The sequence below is a fragment of the Pteropus vampyrus genome, unplaced genomic scaffold (assembly GCF_000151845.1).
Source record: "Pteropus vampyrus isolate Shadow unplaced genomic scaffold, Pvam_2.0 Scaffold19, whole genome shotgun sequence".
Classification (NCBI taxonomy): domain Eukaryota; kingdom Metazoa; phylum Chordata; class Mammalia; order Chiroptera; family Pteropodidae; genus Pteropus; species Pteropus vampyrus.
The window spans coordinates 8,126,235-8,152,725 of record NW_011888800.1 but is presented as its reverse complement, the minus strand read 5'-3'; the positions used below and the strand labels follow the sequence as shown (position 1 = coordinate 8,152,725).

The 26,491-nt window shown below is 36.6% G+C and overlaps 1 protein-coding gene across 8 annotated transcripts in view; it reads right to left on the bottom strand.

Moving 5' to 3' along the window:
- Window positions 1-26,491, bottom strand: part of STARD9 (StAR related lipid transfer domain containing 9) — a 104,834-nt gene that overhangs the window by 33,307 nt on the left and 45,036 nt on the right. For all 8 annotated transcript variants that reach the window (XR_002779152.1, XR_002779153.1, XM_011354979.2 and 5 more), the window contains 12 exons: window positions 17,986-18,102; window positions 16,812-16,844; window positions 16,661-16,722; window positions 15,108-15,220; window positions 12,036-12,105; window positions 10,560-10,632; window positions 5,469-5,536; window positions 3,661-3,758; window positions 3,045-3,254; window positions 2,779-2,876; window positions 1,813-1,890; window positions 1,302-1,373 (listed from right to left, as the gene is read on the bottom strand). Coding sequence is in view for 6 of the 8 variants with exons in the window: in XM_011354979.2 (XP_011353281.1) it covers window positions 1,302-1,373; window positions 1,813-1,890; window positions 2,779-2,876; window positions 3,045-3,254; window positions 3,661-3,758; window positions 5,469-5,536; window positions 10,560-10,632; window positions 12,036-12,105; window positions 15,108-15,220; window positions 16,661-16,722; window positions 16,812-16,844; window positions 17,986-18,102 (1,092 nt within the window). In the remaining 2 variants the exon portion in view is untranslated. The remainder of the gene's footprint in view (window positions 1-1,301; window positions 1,374-1,812; window positions 1,891-2,778; window positions 2,877-3,044; window positions 3,255-3,660; window positions 3,759-5,468; window positions 5,537-10,559; window positions 10,633-12,035; window positions 12,106-15,107; window positions 15,221-16,660; window positions 16,723-16,811; window positions 16,845-17,985; window positions 18,103-26,491) is intronic.

Here is a 26,491-nt window from a genome sequence, read left to right as displayed (position 1 = left end):
ATAAGGCCAACAAGTGGCAGATTCAAGTCCAGGTCTTTTGGCCTATATAATGCAAAAATTCCAATAAGTCTGGAATGATTTTGACTCTTCTACGTCATCTCTTATATATAAAGGATGCTATTTTCTGAACCAAAAATCAAAACATATGGTTCAACACAGAATTTTTGAGAAACTCCTGGATGTGTGATGTAGTCCTAGAGTTTAGTTTGGGCAACAAATGTTGACATACCCGGGATACTTTAATAAAAGATAAAATGATGCAAAATTACACACACACACACACACACAGGAAATTGGGACATTTGGTTGCAGGATCTAAATCTAACCTGTCACTAAATGCCTGCTATTTCTTCCTTTTAAATGTCTCTGGAAATCACCACTTAATCTAATCTCCCAAAATGCCTTGTCTTTGCCCTCACAGGGCCATGACAGCAGTCTCTTTCCTGGTTGGTCTCTCTGCTTCCAGTCTTCCCCTCCTATATACAACTGTCATTTTAATTTCCCCACTATACTCCTTTTTTATATCATCAGCCTGGTTCAGAAAGCTACAATCAATCCCGTTATGTCAAGTTTAAACCTCCTAAACTGGCCCTAACCTTACCTCTACTACTCTCTACCATGAGCACCTGTTCCAGCCTGCTCAATCTTTCTCACACTGTATGCTTCTGCATGGCCTCCCACAGTTCCATGGCTTTGCTTGTTATCCCTACCTCACCCAAAATTCCTTACCCCTTCCACCTATCAACAAACACTATCAATTTTTCAAGGTCTAGTTCAAGTTTTCTGACTTTCAGCTCTAGCAATGTAATGCCTGCACTGAAAATTCTAAGCCATCATGATTTCTTCCTTCCCTAAGCTCTTTCATCTAACTCATGTAGTTTATTACGCTTAAAAGTTCTATAAATGTGTTTCCAACTAGACTGCAAGCCACTTGGGGGCAGGAACTTCTTTGTATCTCCTGCAGTATCATGCTGAGCACCTATATGGTGCTCAGTGAATACATATTGGTTGGTTGATTTACTGACTGGAAAATAAATTTTATTTTCTAAGCTACTGTCACTATCCGAAGGGAGTTACCATGAATCTTCGAAAGAACAAAACAAAGTCAGAAAGCTGGTCACCAGCCCTTCAGACAAACAAATCCCCCACTCGAGGCTCAATGGAGGCAAAAATTGTCTCTAAACTAGACAGAACCTCTCTGTCCTGATGAGGGAGCAGCCCTGGCCCAGAAATGATGGAAAGAAATCAGACTTGCTCCCAGGATGATGTAAAGCTCAACTGAATCCACCTAACACACTCACCTTCAATTCATTCTGCAGAACCAGCTCTTTTAGATTTTCATCCTTTTCCTCATTCAATGAACTGAAGTTTCTCTGCACAAAGAGAGAGATCTGCTTTGTGGGTCCCACCCTTAATCTTGTGAAGGAAGATAAGGTGCAGGCAGATAAAGGAAGGAAAGACTTTATCGTTAAAACAGAAACAAATCAGAAGCATAAGTATTTGGACACAGATTGGCATAGAGAAGAAGAATTCAAAGAAATTTTCCTAGAAGGCCCCATTCCCTGTATCTGCCCACACAGAGAATAAAAGCCATTTAGGCAAATGCCCTTTGGACAACTGAGATGATATAGTGAGAGGATGCCCATCCCATGTGAAACTACACAGGTAATCAGAGCAATACCGTTCTATCTTTGCTCCTGCCCATGCTCTTCAAGCATCACTTAACTGAGAACACAAAACAAAGCAGGGCTCAGATCCTATGCAGAAGAAAAGGGCCTCCTGAATATAGACAAGTTCTGAATAGTGGCCTACCAGTTCGAAGCTCAGCAGCATGGCTTTCAGTCTTCTAATCTCTTCCCTGAGTTCTCTGATGAGCTTTACATTTGCATCCTGAAACACAGAGACCTCAGTCACTACTGATTGATATCAGGCCCCAAAGGGCTTTGAGATGCTACATGTTATTAGCTTGGAAGAAATGGGGCAGTCTTCTCAAAGTGTGGTCCCAGAATCAGCATCAACTTCACCTAAGAATTTGTTAGAAATGCAAATTCTGCCCCCAATCAACACCTACAAATTGAGAAACCCTTGAGGACTGGGGCCCAGTCGTGGTTTAACAAACCCTCCAGATGATTCTGATACACACTAAAGTTTGAGAATCACTGCCTTAGAGCAGGAGGTCAGACAGGTAACACAAATGACAGGGCATGTATAGGTAGCAGGTGCTAATCTTCCTGTACTGTGACTAAACTTAGTACCTGCCTAATGACACAGCCTTTTGAAACAGTCCACAGATGGGCTATAGCTATCTGGTCACCAGTTTGTGATCCCTGCCCTGGAACTATTCACTAAAATCACAAAGCACAAAAGGAATTTTTGAAATCTTCTATTATTCAGCTTTCAAAACAAATGAATTCATTATATACCTCTTTTAGTCCAAAACAGAAAAGTCACTGAATTTGTATAGAAAAAGAAATACAAGTGTACATCAACATAAACTCAAGATAAAAGCAGTAAAGACAGAAACTTTTAAACGACCTTTCTTAGAGTAGCAATGGTATACTATTTAGAGAAACATCTAAAATTAATTATTCATAAAGGTTATAAATGAAGTCAGTAAATATATGAGAAGGGTATGACTACTGGAAGGATTTCACTCCCTTATCATTTGGAGAACAAGTCTGACAAATTGGGGTGAGTACAGAAAGAAATCTATGAGAGAGAATAAAGGAGAACTTTGTGTAAAATAAACCAGACCAGAACTTCGGATGAAGATCTCACCTCATTTACCCGAGGCTTGTTGATGATGTTCTTGGCATTGGCTGCATATCTCAATGTGCTCATGGTCTCACTGTAGCTAGTGTGTGCAGGAGATACAGCTGAGGTAAAAGGAGAAAGTTCAAAAACACACCAGACTCTCCGACCCAGCCCATAACCATTTGCCTTACTGCTCTTAGCCATGCTGTATGAGAGACCCTTGGGCATGTCCCTTTCCCTGTGGCAAAGCACTAGCCCCAACACAGAACCAACTCCAGCATCCCACTCACTGGCAACCATGATGGTTTGGGAGTTGCCTCCAAGGCTATCCTTCAGCAGCCAGGTCAACACAGAGTCCCGGTATGGGATGTAAGACTGCCTCCGCGAGGGTGCCCCTCCACTGCTGGTCCCAGAAGGAAAGCTAGGCATTCCACTGCCACCACCATCACTGCTTACACTGTTGAGGCTCTGGCAGCTGCTGAATACTTGAGAGTTCTGGGCTTAAAAGACAAAATATAATAAAAGTGAAAGACAGGAATTCCAAAATAAATACATTAAAACGAAACAATGGTTGAGGAGCACAGACTTAAGTATCACACTTCCTAATCCCTTTCTGTATATGATAGGATGCTTTAAGTTTGAGCCCTGAATTAGACTTGGAGGATTTGAGCCACACAATTTTTTAGTCTCCCTTCATTCTGAAATGAGAATGCTGGAATGATGGTCACGTTGTGTTCTAAAACAATAGACAAATATCGATTTTTATGTCTCAAACCAAAAGGTAACTATATCAAAAAAAAAAAAAAAACCTATAACTATCTACCCCATTTTGACAAAATGAAAATACGTGAGTTATTTTCCAAAGTCTCTCTCCCACTCAGATGATTCAGTCCATCAGCCAAATACCTAAGGTGGAGATGACAATTCCTAGAGTCACAAGAGACTTGTTGATATTGGCTCCTTCAGTAATCCGGTCTTTACAGTAACTGGGATCCGCTCTTTCACTAAAACAGACAATAAAAACAACAAAAACAAAAGCAAACAAGATGATACTATCCTTATAATGCTGTTCAAAGACACTATCCATTATGTTGTATATCATGTAAGAGATCCACATAATTCAGTTCTGGAAAAAAATGTTACCATCTTGTAAATTCACTGGCATTCTTCTGCTCCTCAAGCAATAAAAATCAAATAATTCATTACATTTGTGTTTTTATTTTGGCTGCCAGAGCACTCCCAGTTAAATGTAATACTCATTTACAATAATGATTTTAGCATAGTTTTTTGGCATAATCACTTCCACTCTACTTTTATTGTTTAATTTCACATATTAATGGCTTTGTGGTGTCTGTGTCATTAACTATCAACTGTCTCAAATTCCTTTTTTATGTAAATGGAAACATTAAAAATTACACTTTTGATTGGCTGATACAGTTTCTTCCAGACAGCACTTATTTTTTAAGGGAATGTCGTATCATATTATTTAGCAGTTTTTTTTTTTTAATTAAGTTTATTGAGGTAACATTGGTTAATACAATTATATAATTTTCAGGTGTACATTGTAATTTAACATCTGTATATTCTATTGTGTGTTTACCACCCAAAGTCCAGTTTCCTTCAGCTACCATATATTTGATCCCCTTTACCCACTTCATTCTACCCCTACCCTGCTATATTTGATCCCCTTTATTTCATCTACCTCCCCTCCTCCCCCATCCCCTACCCTCTGACCACTAGTCTATAGTCCATGTCCATGAGTCTCTGTTTGTTTGTCCTGCTCCTTTGTTGCTTTTAGGTTTATAAGTGATATCATGTGATTTTCAACTTTTTGTCTGGCTTATTTCGCTTAGCATGATTATCTCAAGTTCCATCCATGTTGTCACAAATGGCTGTATTTCATCTCCTTATGGCTGAGTAATATTCCATTGTATATATGTACTACAGCTTCTTCAGCCAGTCATCTATCGTAAGACACTTCGGTTGCTTCCATTTCCTGGCCACTGTGAATAATGCTGCTATGAACACTGGTGTGCAAATATCTTCATGGATATGATTTTTTTAAGTTTTAGCAGTTTTAAAATAAGAAAATTTCCTTATATCATCTTATACTTTTTTGTGTGACCGCACTATCCTCAAGACTTTCTTTCTGGATATGTTAAGTGACTATAATTCATGCTTTCTTCTAATACTTAAAAGGCAGTATCTTCTCCCGAATATCACAATTTTTTTTAAAGTATATTTTTTTTAGTAATGTACAGAGCTACATAAAATCAATACTAAGTCAAAGGAAAACAATATGCTAACTCAGTAACCTCTTCTTAGAGTAGTGGTTTTCAATCTTGGCTATACATTGAAATCACCTCAGCAGATTTAAAAACTACTGATGCCTGCACTCCCTCTGACTCCCACTATGAATCTGATTTATTTGGTCTGAGATGCAGCTAAGCATTGGGTCCCAGGTGATTTTATTGGGCAGCTAAGATTGAGAACACCTGACATAAAACTTTTCAGCCTTTGGAAAACTATAATTTCTTAACCTAGCATTCAAAGAATGTGTTGGGGTGTTTTGTTTTGTTTTGTTTTGTTTTTGTAATTTTCTCAGGATGACTAAAATGTGAAAAAGGTTGGAACAAGTTTATTTTCTGTAAAATGGGCAAGAACAAGGTCATTGTCAAAGGAATAATTCCCTTTGGCTTTGAAATCCTAATTACCTGCCTGCTAGGTCCACAAGGTTGATCTTGCTAGCGATTTCAGAGGGGAGGTTGTTCTCCAGGATTGCCTAAGGAAGAAAACACATTTAAATTAGCTTGTCATTTGGAACAATGTGGTTTTTTTTCCCCTTAGACACCCTCCTAACCAAGGTGATATTTTGGATTTTTAGCCAACTCACTCAAAAAATCTGTATTTGAATGTGCTCTGATCCAATCAGTGAGCTGTGGGTCCTTACTTCATTAAAACTATGAGCAGGACTTCTAGAGTAGGCAAATCCTCACAAAGTTGTCTGAACACAATTTTCAGGTGCACCAGGAATTTCAGAACAATTTACCAAGCAAATGTTCAACTTCCCTCCAGGAGGCTCTGACTCTCACTCCTCTAAAGAGATCCACAGCAGGTGGGGGGCTCCTGATGCAGGTTCGTCTCTTGTTAATCTGAGTCACAGCATGTTAACTTGCGAGGGCAAGCACCTTGCCTTTATAAGTCCTATTCTAGGAGCATCTAGCTCTCAAAAGCAAAACTACTTTTCTTTCTTTTTAAAAAAATTCAATACGGGGTTTGGGGGAGGTTTTGTTGTTTTGTTGTTGTTGTTGTTTTAATTTTGTACATCCATCACCAAAATCCAGTTTTAAAACATTCCCCAAATTCCTTTCAAATCTGCCTGCCATCAATCTCCATTTCCATCCTCAGGCCCAGGCAAATAATCATCAACTTTCTATCTCTATAAATGTCTTCTGAGGATATTTCATACAAATGGAATCATACAATGTCTGGCTTCTTTCACTATGCATAATTATTTTAAGATATGTATATGTTGAGGCATGTATAAATAGTTTATTAATTTTTATTGCTGAACAGTATTCCATTGTAAGAATATACCATGATTTGTATATCTAGTAACCTCTTGATGGACATTCTGGTTGTTTGCAGTTTTGAATAACAACAAATAAATTTTGTCATTTATTACAAAATATGAACACAAGTACAAATATGAACAGCTGAATATTTGTGTACAAGTCTTTCTATGGACATATACTTTTTCTTGGGAAAGTATCTAAGAGTAGAACAGCTAGTACTTAAGATGGAAGACAACTTTTATCCAAAGTTTTACCACTTTACATTCTCACCAGTAATGTAGTGTATGAGAACTCCAGCCACTATACATTTGCACTATTTAGTATAATCATTCTTTTTAATATTAGCCATTTTAAAAAGTGGGCATTTCATTTGGTTTTAATGTGTATTTCCCTTATAATTAATGATGTCAGGCATCTTTTCAAGTGTTTAATTGCAATCTGTATATTTTCTTTAATAAAGTGTCAGTTTATATTTTTGCCTATTGTTTCAAGCTATTTCCTTATAATTGAGTTTAAGACAGATCTTTATGTGTTCTGGATACAAGTCCTTCATCAGATGTATATTTTACAAATAAATTCTCCAAAGCTGTGGCTTTATTTTCATAACAGTATCTTTCAAAGAGTAGTTTTAAATTATCTTTAAAAAAAAAAAAACAAAAAAAAACTTTGCCTAATCCAATGTCACAAAGGTTCTCCTATGTTGTCTTCTACAAGTTTAATAAGGTTTTACATTTATGTCCATGACTCAGTTTGAGCTAATTTTTGGATTAAGTGTAAGATATTCATCAAAGTTTTGTTTTAGTTTTTTTTAAACATATGAATATCCATTTGTTCTATCACTACTTGTTGAGGAGACCAGACATTCTCCACTGACCTGCCTTTGCAACTTTGTTAAAAATCGGTTCTAATGATCTGTTTATTTATCGTAATATTAATGCCACACTATCCTGATTAGCTTTATGCAGTATATGGTTTATCCTGGAGAATGTTCTTACTTTTAAAAATAACAAGTATTCTATAAATGTTAAGTGGAGTATCCTTTAAATGCCATGTCACATTAGTTGATAACATTGCTCAAATCTTCTATATCTTTGCTGATTTCTGTCTAGTTGTTCTACCAATTATTGAAAGTGGGATACTGAAATCCCCAACCATTGTCATTGAATTGTCTTTCTCTTTTCAACTGTCAATTTTTCCTTTATGAATTTAGAGCTCTACTGTTGGGAGCATATACTTTAGAATTGTTATATCTTCTTGATGTATAAATCTTTTATTATGAAATGTCTGTCTCTAGTATTTGTCTTAAAATATATTTTTTTGCCTAACAATATAGCACTCTAGCTCTCTTATGTTACTATTTCCACAGTGTATCTTTTCTCATTCTTTTATTTTCAACCTATCTGTATCTTTGAATCTAAGGAATGTTTCTTATAGACAGCACATAGTTAGGTCTTGCTTTTATCCAGTCTGATAATCTGTACCTTCATCCATTCACACTTAATTAGTGGTATGTTCTGAATTATGTCTGTTTACTTATTTTCTCTCATGATTGTTTTGTTCCTGTTCCCTTTCACTGCCTTGTCTGTATTAAATAAGTATATTTATTGTACCATTTTAATTTCTGCGAATTTTTAATTATATTTTTGAGCTACTTTCTTAGTGGTCACTCTATAGATCACAATGTGCATCTTAACTTGTCATGATTGACTTTAAAATAATACTAACTTAATTCCTATAAAATATAGAAACTTTACTCCAATATATCTCTTCCTCCTCACTCCTTTGTGTTATTACTGTCATATATATGACAATGTATACTTGATGCACAACACGGCATTATTATTTGTTTTACACAATTTTATTCTTTTAATGACATTAGAAGAAATGAGAAGGAATATATTTAAATAGCCTTTTATGCTTACCCACATATTTACCATTATGAGCACTTTTCATTTCTTCCTACAGACTTAAATTACTCTCTGATACACTTTCTTTTAGTCTGAAATATTTCATTTAGTTTTCTCGTAAAATAGGGCTGCTAGCAATGAATTCCATATTTTTTTTTCAATCTGGGAATGTTCTTATTTAATCTTCATTTTTGAGAGAGAGTTTTGCTGCACAGAAAAATCTTGGTTCACAGTTTATTTTCTTTCAGCACTATGTTTTCTGGGGTCCATTGTTTCCGAGAAGTCAGCCATTAATCTTGTAATTACTCTCCAGTATATGATAAGTCATTTTTCTCTAGCTGTTTTTGAGATTTTCTCTTTCTCATTCAACAGTTTGACTATGATATGTCTAGGTATGTATCTTTTTGTGTTTATTTTACTTGGAATTCTTAAGTTTCTTAGATCTGTAGGTTAATGATTTTTAACAAATTTGGGGATTTTTTTCAACCATTATTTTTCAAATGTTTCTTATGTCTATTCTCTTTCTTTTTGGAATTGCCATTATATTTATGTTGGTAGACTTGATGTTCCACCAGTCTGTGTGGCTCTGTTCATTTTTCTTCAAATTTTTTACTTTTCTTCTTCGAATTGGATGATTTCTATTGGTCTATCTTCAAGTTCACTTCTGCCATCTCAAAACTGCTATTGAGTTCCATTAGTGAAATTTTCATTTCAGTTGTACATTTCAATTCCAGAATTCCCATTAAAAAAAAAATTTCTATCATTTTACTGAAATTCTCTCTAGTCATTATCATCATGTTTTCCTTTAATTCTTTAAACATGGTTTCTTTTAGTTCTTTTAAACCTATCTATATTAGCTGCTTTGAAGCCTCAGTATGCTAAATCCAACATCTAGAGCACTAAGAGTCAGTTTCTATTCTTTTTTTGCCCCCTAAACATGGGTCACATTTTCTAGTTTGTTTGTTTTGCATTATCTAATAATTTTTGGCTGAATACTAGATATTTTAGATAATACACTGTAACAATTCTGGATTCTGATTTTTTCCTATTGAGGGTGATTGTAGTTGTTTTGTTTGGTAACTTGCCTGACTAAATCTATCTCCCCCACAATATGCAGCCAAAATCTATCTCCCCCATAATACGCAGCCAAAAAGGTCTCTGCACAGTTTTTTCCCTTACTTGGTTTTTAATTTTAAACTTGACTTCTTAGGGGCCATCCTGTATCTGCATAGCTTAGAGTTAAGCCAAAGATTGATCAGAAATTGTAGTCAAACACATAGAGCCAATAAGAATTCTATTGTCTGTTGATGGATCTACGTATGAGCTGGGGAATGCAATAAAAGTTCAGGTAGTTTTTAAGTTTATCCCAGCATCCACTAGCCACAGGGCCCTTCTGTGTCTCTTCTGCACAAGTATGCAGATTCTGCCAGTCAGTGCTGCGTGGCTGGCTTGAGCCTGCTTAGACTCTGCTATGCATGTGCACAGCTTCTATTTCTCAGGATATGTGAGAATCTTATCAAGCCCTCTATGGCTATAGCATCTCCCAGAATACTTCATAAATCCCCAGATAGTCTTCCAGTTCATTCTTGCCTGAAACAGACCTACAATCTCAGGCTAATGGAACTGCTTGCCCTTCTTGTTCACTTGCCACTGAGATCACCACTCTGATGATTCTCCAAATCAACACCTCTGGCAGTGGCAGCATCAGAGCTGCCAGTTTTCACAGCATTCCCTGATTGAACTCCTCACTGACAGAGACTGGGGTGTAGGTAAGGATGGGAGCAGCCTAAGTCAATATGCCATACATCTGCGCTGTTCTTACCTGCAATTCAGTAGTTTTCTTGAATATATACTTCTCAGTTTATTACATGCCTGTGATCTATTTTTAGAACAGAGAAGTGGTTGCTTTTGATAGTTTTGTCCAGCTTTATAGTTGCTTTTTAGGGATAGGATTTGTTGACCTCTTCATTCTATCATAATAGACATGAATCTACTTTTTCACTTTAATGCTTATTTTTATTTCAATCTTGCTTCTCATTTAAAATGCCCATACTGAGATATAGATACAAAATGCATTAAAATGTTAACAGTAAAATATAAGTAAAAGATATTTTGATTAGTCTTTCTAAAATGCCTCTACTCTTCCTAGGTATATAGCTTAATACACGGTATGTAGGTCCTCCTTATATTAGGTCATTATCAGAGGGCCTATAAATGGAAGGGTAAGAGAGAAAGAAAAAAGTAGGAAAAAAAAAGACAAGAAGGTAGTCAGAAGGGACAATGAGAGGAAGAAAGAACTAACCAAATATAAGAGGTAACTAACCTGTGTGTAGTGGATAGTGAAGACGGCATGAGATCTGCTGCTGGCCTCATGAACATGGGTGGCTGCTGTGATTCTGTGTGTACAAGGCAAGACAGGACAAGGATTGTTTATGCATGGTGAATCCATAAGGATACATGGGGAACACAAGAAATGTTAGTGCTGAGGTTCACAGATGAGAATCATAAAACATCCATAGTTATTCCAGTACAGTTAGGAAAGTAGTCCAATGAGGGCAGCAGCAGCACTTTAGGTACTGATATCTGAGAACGAATGGGAGTGTATCGTCACACTAAACTACATTAGAACTTTTTTTAAGCAATAGAAGCAAAAATCAGAGTTGAAAAGGGGAATACTGAAGAGTCATCAACCTGGAAGAATATCCCCAAGACAGACCCATTAAATAAGTGGAGGTAGAGAGCTTGCTGGAGTAGAAGTCTCAAAGACAGGAAAAGTTGTGATTAAATAGAGAATATTAATCTTATAGTGTCAGAAAGTCCTTGGAAATGAGATCTTGAATTAATCAATGTCATGCTTAAGCCAGATGGAATTCATAGTCTCCCTTAGAAATTTATTCCACTGTTAAGTCAGGAGAGGCTTCCCTTTATCTAAATCTAAGTCAATCATGTTCAGTTTAAGACCACCTAGTGACTTCTGTTCTCAGAGGAGCTAGAGAATTGAAGAAGAGAGTCAAAATCTATAATCTGCTCTCATGACTTAAGGATAAAAAAGAAAGGTGAAGCCTGACACTTTAAAAGTCAAGGAACTCAGGGTATCCAGGAGACCAGAAGCAAGTACCTCCAAGAGTTCCATGACACCCAAGGAACAGAAGGTTCAATTAAAAATTTTTTTCCTTTAGGTCTATTAACTTGCACCTGATATTAATAGCGTAAATAGAAGTCACTAAACTTCCCTTGATATCTGTTCAGGTATATACTAATAACATTCTAGGTATTTCATAGTAATTAACATAAGTAAATTTATCACAATTTACAATAGCATTTAGGAGAGTCAACAGCACTTAGATTTTTCATAGCAGATTCAAACACTCTTTTTGGGTAATCTTTACAAGTATGCAAAACTAAAAGAAAATGGTTTTCTGAAACATTTTACACTGTATCAATCCTTATCTCTATTAAGCCCAAGGAGAGAACAACGCATGCAAGAATCTATTCTTTGATTGAAATAGCAGAAGTTGTGTACTGTAAGACAAAGCACTGAGTAAACCTCTGGGCTTACTGCCTAGTATTACTATATCCAAAACAAATTCAAGCTTCATTATTAGTGAGAAGAACAATAAATCTGAGTCACTGAACCTTATCCTAGGTACATTACTATTCTGAGAAAGACCTCCTGATCGTGAATGTGGAGAGATGCAAAGAGAGTATTGTTATAATCATCATATAGTCCAACGGGGAATGAGAACACAGGAAGAACAATGAGGCTGAAAAGAATGACAGGAACAAACAAACCTGTTACCTGTTTGCTATTCCCTCCTCCAAGAGTTGAATCACTTGCTCATAGTTGGTAACTACATGTTGAGACAAACCTATCAGATTTGTGAGGGAGAAAAAGATATTAAATAAAATTTTTGGTAAAGTTTTCCTATAGGTCTTTAACTTTATCATTCCTACTTCATATCATCTAATAGACATGGGGGAACTTGCTACATTCATTTAGATAATAATCAACAAATATTTATTGGGAGCCTACTATCAGGCATTATGATAGGTTCTGAGAACACAGGTCTCTTCCCTCAGAGACTATAGTCTACAATTCACCTAGTAGTTACAATAACAACAACAAAAACAATAACAATAATTCCTTGCAATTTTGCTATGTAGGTTAAAAAAATTTCTTTATATATTATTTCATTTGGCCCTCACTAAATTCCTAAAGTATACAGATGCTATCTCCCCACAAAATGACAGACTCAGTTTGGCATAGAAAATATACAGTATACATATCCATATCTTCCCACAGTTTACGATCATGAGAAGTTATACTATATAAGACAATTGGGCCAAGTGCCACAGGAGTAGAACAGATAATAAATGCTAAAGAGATCAGAGGAGTAATCAGAGCAGGTTCCATGGAGGAAATGTGACTTGAATTTGGCCACCGTAGAACAAGCAGGATTTAAATAGGTGAACAGTTGCTTAAAGACATGGAAGTAAATTTTTGTAACTGGTTACTGACCAAATTGAAAAGGTCCTTTATAACCATGCTAGAGAATCTCTATATTAGAGACTCAGGAGCAAGTAAGTTCACAGACTGATTGCTGAATACAATTACACTAAAAATTAGCAAAGTAATTTGAACATTAACCAATGTTTTTTGTATTAAGGAATTATTATTATTATTATTATTTAGATTTGTGGTTATTTTTTTTTAAATATTCCTTATCTTTTAGGGCTACATACTAAATTATTTATAGATGAATTGATGTGACATCTGGAATTTGCTTCAAAAAATATAAGATGGGGAGAGTGGACAGGAATGTATATACAGCAGGACTGGCAAAGAGTTAATGGTTATTGTAATGGGTAGCGGGTACATAGAGATTCATTATGGCAGTCTACTTTTGTATATGTTCAAAATTCTCTATAATACAGAGTTTTAAAAATTTAACCAAGGATGGAGACATTCTGCTTTTGGTAAAAGCAAATTAGATATTATAAGCCAAACCTTCCACTAAATACTAGTAGAAAAAGCTGGATATGGGAATATATCCAAAGGAAATGAAAACATTTACTCCAAAAGATATCTGTGCCCCCATGTTCATAGCAGCATTACTGACAATAGCCAAGACATGGAAACAACCTAAGTGTCCATCATGGTTGAATGGATAAAGAAGTTGCGGTATCTATACAAAATGAAATATTATTCAGCCATTAAAAATAAAAAACAAGGAAATTCTGCCATTTGCAACAACATGGATGGAACTTGAGGGCATTATGCTAAGTGAAAATAAGTCAGAGAAAGACAAATACCATATGATCTCACTTACAATGTGGAATCTGAAAAAAAAAAACACAAAACTCATAGAAAGAGATCAAAGGTGTAGTTACCAGAGGTGGGGGTTGAGGGGGGATTGGAGAAAAGTGGTCAAACGGTTATAAGATAATTTAGTACTAGGGATGTAATGAATAACATGATGACTACAGTTAACTCTGCCCTATGATACATATGAAAGTTAAGAAATTAAATCCTAAGAGTTCTCATCACGAGGAAAATATTTTTTTTTTGCTTCTTATTTTGTATCTATATGAGATGATGGGTATTAACTAAACTTATTGTGGTAATCATTTCACAATATATGTAAGTCAAACCATTATGCTGTACACTTTAAACTTACATCTTAAAAGTGGAAAAAATTTAAAAATTAAAAAAAAAAAAAGAAGAAGGTCCCAAAACAACAACATAAAAAGCTAGATGAAATACAAAAGAAATCCGTGTGCAGACACAGAGGAATAACCAGATAGCAAAAGAATTCCAGGCCATATATTGGGAGAAGATGGAAGCCTAGAGATAAGGCCAGCATCCAACTGGCTCTCAGCAACATAAATGGTATTTCTGTCGTTTCTAGGCTGCCATTTATGATGGAATGTTTGGGGAATAACATGGGTAGCAGAATCAGTGACTGGCACACCTACTGAGTCAGCCACTAGCCATGCCCTGATCAGAACAGAGATCAGTTCTTGGTCTGTCATGTCCCTCTCTTTGTCAGGATTTAAATTAGCATATTGCTAAGAGAATAAGAGCATAAAATTTATAGGTTACTTCTTATGAGTGGCCTGAAAGGGCAAAAACTTCCTCCACAAAAGAACCCAACTTAATAGCAAGACCTAGACTAATGGAATAAGACAGATAATACCAAACCAAACACCAAACATCATGCTTGATGAGGAAGCAGCTCAGACGCTGCCCCATGTCTGACATCTCCCCATCTCCCTGTCACCACTAATGGAAGAGAAAGTACCCCAAAAATGAACCTAACTGGACTGGGAATCAGTCCAAGACCTGCTGGATTTGGCACCACAGACCCAACCTTTTTCCATGCCACTTGCCCCCTCATTCACCATGCTTTAGACAAACTGACCTCCTTGAAACCACTAAGCTCTTCTTTCAAGGCTCCAACTCCCTCTACTTGAATCACTCTTCCCTTTACTACACCATTCTTCTGGCTCCTGTATCACCTCAAGGTTCAGCTTAAAATGTTACCCCCTCAGAGTAAGCTTTTCCTGACTGCCCCATGCAAACAGGTCACCTACAATGCCCAATGTCCTTTTCCATCACTGAATCTATTTTTTTATTAGCTTTTATCACAGCTTGTAATTAAGTGCTTGTCCTGACTCACCTCCATAAGACTGTAAGCTTGCTTGTGAGAGCAGAACTGTCTTTTCTATTTATCAGTACATAGCCAGTGTCTAGTTCAGTAGCTGGCACAGAGTAAGTATCCATTACACATTTATGAATAAATTAGTGACCATTAGGAGAGCTTCCCCAGCTCCGACCTGGTCTCAAGCATCCAGGACCACAGTGGCTCACCTTGTACGTAGGGCCCCATTTCTGGGTGCTCCCTGACCCGCAGGCTATAGGACTTTTTTTGAACAGATTGCTTCAACAGATCTCTCACTCGCTCATTATAGATTTCCAAAAAACTAGAGACATGCAGAAAAAGGCACATAGTTAGATTTTGAAAAATGGTGATGTCTTTTCAAAATTAGATTTTGAAGTAAGTGGGAAAAACACCAAACTAAGAATCAGAAGGTCCTAAGACTTGTTCCAGTTCCATTTCTGATAGTCTAAGACCTTGATCACGCCAGGGTTCCCCCTTAAGTCCCTTTCTACAAGTGTACAATAGGGTTTTTGGCACTGGTTATCAGTACTTTACAATTTTAGGTTTACAATGTCAGTGTTGATTCAAGTTTAACCTTCAAGAGGCTATTTCAGTATGATTTTTAGGGTATGCTGCCACAAACCTGTGCCTTGATCAGACCACCACAACACAAAGTCTACAAGCTTGTTTGTTAAAGTAGTTTTCAAACAAGATCTTTGAGCTCTCTTATTCTGTGAAGGCATCTGAAGAGCCAACGCTGAGCAAGGATGCTATGTGATAAGGATTCTAGTCTCCACCCCAAATTTAAGTAGGACAATTTTCATTTTATCTGTTTTATACACTGATTCTGTTTAAGTCATGCTCTATCTAATAGCTATCTATTGGCATTTTATTCTTTTTAAAAATAATAACAGCTACAGTTCTTTATTAAAATCAGTAGAAACTTTGATAAACAAGAAAGCAGGCTTCACACAAAAAGGTCTTCCTGACCAGAACACAGATGCTTGCCTGTGCAGCCAGCAGTCAGAAAAAAAGGCTCCAGCTCAAAGCTGAACTCTATGTACCCTCTTCTTATAAATTATTTCTCCTTAACCTTCTCATATTTAGACACAGGAATCCCAGATGTTTCTTAGAATAGGGGTTCCCAGATTTCATGTGGGTGATAAAAATGTTCTTGAATTAGATAGCGATGATGGCTGGACAACCTTGTAACCATCAGGAGGCATCACTGAACTGTATACTTTAAAAGCATGAATTTTAAGGTATAAGAATTAAATCTCAATTTTTTTTTTTAAAAAAAAGAAAATGAAAAACAAAAAAAAAAAAAAAAAGAATACAGAGAATTAAGGGTAATTGGTAACCTTCTGCCAACTTTTCCATTATAGTCTGGTTAAAACTTCATCTTGGAGTAGCCAGTACTAGTCTGGAAACTAGAGTTTGGGAATGACTAACCTGGAGAACAACACAGTGGGTGGCTGGAAAAAAAAAATCCTAAAAGTTAATATAAAACTGTACAGAGAGTAAAGGAAAGGAAACTGACAGCTAGGGCAAGCTGGTACAAAAGAGATACTTGCTTGTTAAGCCCAAGGATAAAAACTTAAGTTTTCTACAACCCAAAAACCTAAGTATGTTTCTCATCTCCCTGTACTGCGAGATATTTCTGCTGTGACTTTTCTCCATTCCTCTGGAGGACAGCTGAATATGCTAGAATTTGGAGTGAAAATAGGAACATTTTAGGCTCCAGAGCCTAAGAGGTTCTTACCTTACTTTTATCCTACAGGAAGAAGGCAGTGGGGCATAGTCTTCCTCCCTGAGGAAAAGACCCTGAACAAACCAGAGGGTTGGAATTTTATTGAAGGGAGTGTACAAAGGAAACCTACTTTGACAGAATCCAGTCAAAAGAGAGTCTATACCTCACATATCCGTGGCGTCAGCCCAACAGAGGCCTGGAGAACAGAAAAAAGGAAAGCATTACTGTTCACTCACAGTGATGCTCTCCCCCAACGCCCACGAACCATCCTTAGCAGGGGAATAGGCACATGGGCTCCTTGTGCTAGCCTCTTCACTTTAGAGAGTTTCACCAGCAGTATGCAGAAGACTTGATTTGCCAGTGCTCTCAGGAGACAGTCATGGGAGGAATGTACCACTTTACAGGCAGATCACCTCCACAAGAAGGAAGACGGAAGAGGCTAGCAAACCCAGATACCTGCTTTTGTGCAAAGAAGGTTACACCTTTCTTGGATAAACCAGTTTTACAACTGTGGTCCCTCCCAGAACCTATCTCCTATCCCTAAACACACAGGAGGACTAGAGCATATGGGTGATTAAAAAAAAAAAAAAAATTTAGGGGGAGAAGTGGCTTCTCCTTTCATCTTGGATCCCATGCTAACTTATACTCAGGTTAAAAGCTTTATACCTCTGGTTTAATGGCATTTTCTTCTTTTAATTTCAAATATATAAAAGCACATTAATATGGACATAGTAAACAATCAGCTGAGCCCAAGGCAGCAGGAATAATCTTTCAGGAGGAACGGTGTCTCAGAGAATGTCTCTGTGTAGTGTTGTCACCTGCCCCTCGAGATCATCGTACTAAGGGACTTCTAAATCTAAAACAAAGAGGTATTCTTAGGGAATTCTACCCTTCTAATGTCCATGATTAAAAAAAAAAAAAAAAAAGGGGCTCTCATAAGTCCCATGCACTTTTGAAAGCTCCCATCACAGTGGCTAGATTTCCTGCTTCTTTCTAACACTCGGGTCTAAGACACATATCCTCATATTTGCAAAGCCCTAGCCAGCACTTAAGATTTAGTAAATGATATGAGAAATTCAGAAGGACTGACAAAAGGTCTGCTTCATCAAAGGGAGTCATAAAATTCTAAGGTTTATCAGCATTAATAAATGGGCTAAATTTCAAAGTTTACCTTTCAATTAAAGTGCTGAGAAACCCATTCTTAATATAGAAGAGGGCCCATTAAATCTTGTTAACAGGTGACTAAGAAACTCACATTCTCCCAGTGGCAAGGACAATGCAAGATTCAGGCTTGCTGTGGCATTAGGAAGATATCTCATTCCAATACCAATACTCACTGGGGTCCCCAGCATGGTGTACGTCTTCCCAGAGCCTGTCTGCCCATAGGCAAAAAGGCATATGTTATAGCCTTTGGCAGCTCCAGACAGTACCTCAGTCCCCAGATCCTGAAATATCTGTAACAACAAAAGTAGAGAGCATGTCACTGTGGTCCTTCTTCCCACAGCAAATTTAGAATTATTTTTTAATCTAAAAATATTACAAAATGTTTCAAACATATATGACTATAAGTTCCCCACCATTTCACAAAAATCAGCTCAGTTTCAGAAAAAAGATTACTAAGAAAAATTCATTCATTCATTCGGTCATTCAGATACTTTTTAAAGTGCTAACTGTATGCTGGGTACAATGCTAGGTGCTAAAATTGATATGGTACAAAATTGATATGGTCCCTAATTTTAAGGCAAAGGGCAAACACATACAAGCAAACAGTGAAGAAAGACCATGCACATTCTTTTTCCTTCTCATTCCAAGAAAGTGTTTTGTACAGTTAATCAGACAAAGCTACAATGAAATATTGCCCAGAACATTTACAAATTCAGTCTCAAGACACCACAGTGAGGATGTTAAGCACAAAAGTAAAGGAAGGTGTTTTCCCTATGGGTCTCTTTTCTATATGCTTCCTCCTCAGATTGATCCTAACAGCTTGACTGGTTCTGTTGGTCACTCATCTCTGTGGTAGCCAGTTTTAGTGAATCAGAAACAGCCAGAAGTCCTCATGTGAAAACTCCTATACAGTATTCTGTGTAATGCCAGAAAGTCCTGTTGGACTTTGTTAGGCAGACCCTGGTCTCTGGAAAAAAACAGTCTAGCTCATAGGGAAGGCAAAGTTTCCCAGTTCAACCAGTCCTCAATAGAATGCCACATGGACATCTGCATCCCAGGGCTATATGGTGGACATCTATCCTTTGTATTATTGTTTCTCAGTATCCAAATACTCTCCCTATTTGGGGGGAATCTCTGATTGTGTCAGTCTTGGTAGAAGCAGGGTCCAACCCTCCATGACAGAAGCCAGACAAGCCAGATACTCCTCTCCACCTCCTGGCAGCTAGAACACTAACCTGTGAAATAAGGCCCACCAAGTAGGTGCTCCCACTTGGATTTGGAAAGAATGACATAAAAACAAAATGACTGGTAAATTCTCGCTGGGTAGCATCGAGTCCAATAGCACTGCATCTTGAGCATACAGTGGTACAAGTGTCAAGGGTGGTGACCAAATTAGGTTTCACCTGGCTTCTCTGCTAGGTAAGATCCCATGGTGTCCTACTTATTTTTCAACTTTCAGTTCAATTCTGTGAACTACCTGATAAGTTTCCAAATTGGAATGCAGCTGTTACCTTTCATAGCTGGGTGATCTTGAACAAGTTACTTAAACTTTTTAAGCCTCAGTTTCTTAAGCTGTAAAGTAGATATTTTATATCTATATCACAGGTTTGTTATAAAGATTAAGTGAGCTAATACACATAACTAGGGGCAACAGGGACAAAGATAGGAGTTGCTGATTCAAACCCACATTACCAGGTTCTATGTTTTAGCAGCTGCAGCTATGCTTCTTGGCCAGTGAACTATTTATGTTTTGTTTTGTTTTTGTTTTTGTTTTTTTTTAAGGCTTCCAATATTCAGACACAGGGCCAAAAGAACCTGGGGAATAGTGAAAGATGGGGGTCTTGAATCATTCCCACCCCCCTGTCCAATCTCCCTCCCAGCTCTGTATTTCTCTCTCTCCATTCGCTCACGTCTATGTTAGCAAAGCTGAAAATCTGGCAGGGTTTTCTTTGACTCCTGACATTTGTCTGGGTTAAATTCCCAGGGACTGAAGAGGAGGGGTCATTGCTCTTCGTCAGACCACTTGAGTTGGCTGCCATCCACTTACTAGTTAGAAGATGTTCTACCTTTCTATTGTTCCAACAGGAAGTAAGAACAGAGGCACAAACAGAGCAAGGCCACATCTATCCAAATGTTATTTCTTCTCACTGCTCACACACAGCTCAGCAGAGTGAGCTCAGCAGATTGTAAAGGAAAACAACAGAATGTTACTTTGTCCATGTCTTTATCCAAATTCAAATAATCACCCAGAGGTTTTATGAAAAACACCTTTGAAGATACCATTTTTACTCAAGAGTAAAACATGTCAATAGGCAAAACCAATAGGCTTCAACCCTGGAACGGGTGGAAATGTTAAGATGAAGCTACCATTTTTCAAGAACTGTGAGGCTTAGCTCATCATAAGTTCCAGGGAAAAGCACAGCCCTAGATAGAGTACAACAGGGCCAGAGGACACCAGGATCCACTCTCGCCACGATAATATAATGAAGGAGATGCAAATAGCTCAATGTAAATACCAAGACTAGTTGTAAAGCTAAAATAAGTCACCGAAAGGCAATCTAAAGCTAGAGAGTCCAGTTCAGGAGGAGAGATAAGCAGTGTGACTTTTTTTCTGGAGTAAAAGTAGCTGAAAGCATTGAATACACAAATTAACTATGTGTAATATAGCACTTCCAGCATTTTTAAGTACTAGATATGGGACAGACCACTGGCAGCTGTTGTGTGGAGACTCCTGACATCTCAAGCCAAAACAAAAAGATCTACCAATATACATTGCCTCAGGGCAACTGAATCTAGGAATCAGAATTTTTTAAAAAGTTCTCAAAAGAATGAAAAGACAAGCTACAGACTGAGAGAAAATATTTGCAAAAGACATCTGATAAAAGAATACTATCCAAAATACACAAAGAATTCTTAAAATGCAACAAAGAAAATAATTAACCTGATTAAAACATGCATGAAAGATCTGGACAGACGTGTCACCAAAGAAGATATATTCATAGTAAATAAGCATATGAAAAGATGTTCAACATCATATGTCACTGAAGATGCAAATTAAAACAAGGAGATACCACCACACACTCATTAGAATGACCAAAATCCAACACACTGACACCACCAAATACTGACATAGATGTGGAGCAACAAGAACTCTCATGCATTGCTTGTGGGAATGGAACAGTCATTTCGAAAGAGAGATTAGCAGTTTTTACAAAACTAGATACAGTGTTACTATACAATCTGAGCAATCACACTCCTTTGTATTTATTCAAAGGAGTTGAAAACTTATGTCCACACAAAAACTTGTAGACAAATGTTTATAGCAGCTTTATTCCAATTGCCATAATGGGAAGCTGCCAAGACATCCTTCATTAGGTGAATGGATAAATAGGTGGTGGTACATCCAGACACTGGAATATTCAGTGCTAAAAAGAAATGATCTATCAAGCCATGAAAAAATATCGAGGAAACTTAAATGCATATTACTAGGTGAAAGAAGCCAATTTGAAAAAGCTATATACTATATGATCCCTACTATATGACATTCTGGAAAACAAACTATGGAGAGAGTAAAAAGATCAGTGATAGATGGAACACAGAGGATTTATAGGGCTGTGAAACTATTCTATATGATACTACAATCTTGTATACATGTTATTATACATTTGTCCAACCCATAGAATGTACAAAATCAAGAATGAACCCTAATGTAAACTATGGATATTGGGTGATAATGATGCATCAATCAATGTAGGTTCATCGATTGTAATAAATGGACCACTCTAGTGTGAGATGTTGATAGCTGGAGAGCAGAAGGTATATATGGGATCTCCCTGTACTTTGTGCTCAGCTTTGTTGGGAACCTAAAATTGCTCTAACTAATAAAGTCTATTTTTAAAAAATAAAATCAACAAGATAAATCTTAAGGGATGGACTTCCTCAATATTAGAAACATTATCGACAAACCCTTCTTGAAAACTGCTAGGATCAACTATTGTCACTGGAGATTTCATGATGACTGTTTAAGGTCCAAAAATAATGGATGCCTCGTATTTTCCTAAAGGAACTTTTCACTGAGAATTTTTGGCTTGCTTGCTTTTGATAGTCCTGTAGTTCTTTCTATTATATATCTTGTCCTCTAAACCCCACATAGACTTATAACAAAAGAAAAAAAATCTGTGACTTCAATTTAAGATAAAAGTTCAAATCAATGAAATAAATATTGATTTCAAATACAGGTCTCAGAAACTGTTGAATCAGTGAGAATAGGGACATTTCAACTGCTGGAAACCAGTCAAACATATGTTTTCACTAATGCTAGTAGTTACTTAGGAAAACCTCAAGTAACCCAGAGTTGACTTATTTACACTTCTCATCACATAGAGACACTGAAGTAAGGTTGGTACTATTTGTGGTTCTACTGGTTTCTCCAAACTTGTGGTAGCAGTATAGAAAAGTAAGGTTCAGGGCCCACTATTTTAGGGAGAATATTCATGTGAAATATATAACTTAATGGGGGCTTAAATTTGGAGAAAGGGCTTAGAATGATTTCTCTTTAAAAACAAAATTTTTTTTCAATTACAGTTGATTTCTCTTCCTTTAAACAGCTATACTTATAGTGTAGTGGTTAAGAACACAGGCTTGGGAACTTTCTAGGTTCAAAGACTGGCTCTTTGGGTAAGTAACCTTACCTCAGTTTCCTCAGCTGTGAAATAGAGATTTTAAAAGTACCTTAAACTCATAGGGTTACGGTTAAGCATGTAAATACATGTACAGCCTTTAGAACAATGTCTGGCACAAAGTAAGCACTAAATAAATGCAAACTTTTACTGTTATTACATATTATCGTTTCCATTTTTCTATATAAGAACTACTCAAAAGAGTTATCTTGCTCTGTGGTACTCTCATATATTTTAAGGGGAACCATGTGCTTATTTTGGAAACTAGATACCTTAACACAGATACCATAGTTAATAAGTCCCAACTTCACACAGATATCTTCTGAACAACTTCTACCTTCTATCCCATTAAAAATTTATTTCCAAAAAACCTCCAGAAACCATTAAATTTAAGTAAAAAAATAATTAAAACTGTTTCTTCATACCTTGAGGGTTTTCCTAAGGCCAAGCTATTATCCTTTCCCTTTTATAAATAAGAAAATCATGTCACTTGAGATACAAAATACATGAAGTTCTCAGCCCTTAATACTTTTCCACAGAAAGGTTTCTTTTTCTTCTGGCTTCCTTTTTAAAAAAATTGAGGTATAACTGACATAACATTATGTTAGGGATACAACATAATGATCCAATATTTGCATATGTTGCAAAATAACTGTCACAACAAATAAGTTCAGTTAACATCCATCACCATACAACTAAAAAATTTTTCCTCATAATGAGAACTTTCAATATCCTCTCTCCTAGCTACTTTCAAATATGCAGTACAGTATTATTAACTATAGTCACCATGCTGTATATTATATGTCCATGACTTACTCATTTTATAACTGAAAATTTGTCTCTTTTGACCCATACATTTGTTACAAAATAAAATTACTATTATAAACTAAGATTTTCACACAGAAAAGAAATTCTTTACTAGTTTTTTATTATTCACCTAAAGAAATATTTATGAGAAAATGGCTTTACATTCTATTAAATATTTACTTATCTATTAAATATTACTTATCTCTCTTGGTCTATAACTCCATTGTTAAATTAAAAGGATTACACTAAAAAAAAATTCTTTTCTTTTAGTAAAACTGTTAATACAGTAATATCATCTTTACTGACAAGAATCGGTATTTGAATATTCACTGGGAGAATTAGTCTTATAATGTTTTATATAAATATATTAAAAATAGAAAAAACACAAAATGCAAATAAAAATAATTACTCTACTTAGAGATAACCATTGTTAAAATTTTGGTATATAGATTACTCTTTCAGACTTTTGTTCTATTCCTAGATAACATCTAATGTCCCTTCCAGGTCTTAAATTCTAATGTAAATATAGTAATTAAGAACAGTACTTGAACATAATGAGGATACTATACTGAATCTAGTTGTTTTTTTCACTTGTTATAATTATTTATGATATTAAGATGCACACTTTTCCCTACATTAATATGTAGATAACTTAATATTTTTCATTTTAATTTAAAATATTTAATTTCCCAAGTGGGGAAGCATACTTTAGCCTCATCCATCAGGTAACCAAAACTGTCTAAGCCACAGCCCAGGCTCCCTGACCACTTGGCATTAGCTTACCCAAGGTGCAAAGTGTCTAGGGAAGGGAAGGAAAGCCTCATCTGTGCCAGCTTTGCCAAAACAACCCCACGAGGTGTCAGTAAATACTGTCCACTCTTCATAAATGTCAAGTAAATTCTGAGGTAGTCCCTCTATCCCACTGCAGGTTATCATCTTTGAGTCTCTATGTTTACAGACAGTCCATTCCCACTGTAAGTCTGGCTAGGGGTGAACTGACATCATCTGGGGCCCGGGCCAAGTATGGACCAAGTAATGTCCCTGGTCTTCTGTAACCAATTTCTCCACAGAAACAGGCAATAACCTATATTTGACTTCAACAGACGAAGCTACATTTCCTATTTGGCTTCTCCATTTTATACTGTGAACTACAGAGAGATTTATTTCCCATATTCATTCATACTGATATGTACCCATGCAACGTGTATCATGGAAATTGTTTAACTAGTTCCCAAGAAACGGAAGGAGAAAAGAACTACAATGGAAAATTTGAAATGCAGGTAAACATGAACAAGGTCAACTGAAACCCATGCCATACCCAATGGAGTGAGAGAAGAATCATATTCTGAAAGAAATCAGTTTAGAGACAGGCAGGTCCCAGAACTAGATTTCTCTTCACCTCAGGGAGCAAGTATTTATTAAATTCCTAACAGGGACCTAGCACTGTTCAGGGCACTGTGAGAGATTTGAAAGACACTTAAAATATTGTCCTGATCTACAATGAGCTCGTTATATAGTTGAAGAGAAATATTCTAAACTTAATAAAAAATTCAATATCAGTACATAGTAAAATATGAGTAAAGGGTAGCTGTAAATATATTTGGAGAAGGGTAAATGACTGTGGGCTGGGGTAGTTAGAGAAACCTTCCTAGCAGAGTTGTCACTTGATCTGTCTTAAGTATGCTTTGAGAGAAGTCCCTTTCTTGAATAATATCCCCAGGTAAAGGCCTTTTCTCTTAAGTGAGGGTGACCCCAGGACAGTATCACCACAAAATCTAAAATGTATCTTTGTCATTTCAATCCTTTGGGAAGTCAGAGTTCAGGGTGAAACAACAGAACTAGATCACTTTGCTCCCTCTGAAAAACCGTTGGACCTCCACTTGCCATCTCTTAATACCTGGCTGTCAACCTTGGAAAGTTCATGTTTAGGACTAAAGATCTCCCACCTCAGGAACAACAAACATCCAGGCAAGTAACCCCAGAAACAACCACACAAATCGCTCTGCCCCATCCCTTCATTCAAGTTACTTTTATTTGAACAAGAAAGTATGGCTACAAAAAGGATAAACAGCAGCAGCTATATATTCTTAGCCTCAATGAAAGAGGCCCACTGATAGTGGCAATGGCCCATTCTCATTACATAACCTTTTAATGGTATGAGACTATCACTTCCTAAAATGAAAATTACTCTGTGGCCAGATAAAACAGGGTCTTTCTAGGAGCTTCTGCTTGAGTTTTATATACTAGCCCTCTTCTCAAACCCCTACCCCTCCCAAAGCTATTTGATCCATGAGTTCCTAAGAAGGGAAGAGGAAGATATAGGCCTGCAATTTTCTAAACGATGACATAGGCCTAAAGAATCTCCCAAAGTGTCCCCACTTAAAATTCTTCTGGCCCTACAGCTACTGTCATGACTAAAGAACTAGGAGGCATTTGGACTCATTCAGTCTTGATCAATTCAGTCCAAGTGGACTCATTATATTGCTTTAGGTAGCAAAAAAAAGAAAAGTAAAGGCTGAAATATGTGAACATTTCTATCTCATTTTCTTCTGTCTTCTCTAAAACTATTTATTATCTACAATGTAGATTTACCGTAGTTTAATATTACAATATATAATCTGTACTTCCAAATCAGTAAGAATATAGTCAACATCTCAAAATGATAAAAAATGTAAAGAACTGCCCAAAAGCCATTATTGAACACAACACATTTTCATCTTTCTGAAAATATATAAATTTTATATGGTTGATATGCAGAGTATAAAGCTCTTGTGTGCTGCTTTTCATTCCTATATAAGTAAAACACTTAAGCATGTTATTCATTTCTATTGTTTTCATAATTATAATTTTAAAGGTTCGTAATTAACAGAATTATTTTTAACAATCAACAATTTTCTTATTCTCATACCAACATGAGATGAATGAAACCAAAAACTCCCGTTAAAAAATATCAGTAGCAACTGGCGTTTATACCGGCAACTCAAGGTCAGTGCTTCCGGTGGCATGGAGTACAAAGAGAAAAAAGAAGAGCCACCCTTTACCATTCCTAAGCCCTCAGTTTCCAAAATTCTGTGAACGCATTTCTCCTTAGTCGAGCACCATGGTCCTGAAACAAATTTGGTAAGTTGGCTGGGTTATTTTTAATTTACTCCAACCAGCACCCAACTTCTCTCCTCACACTCTCTTCTTTGAA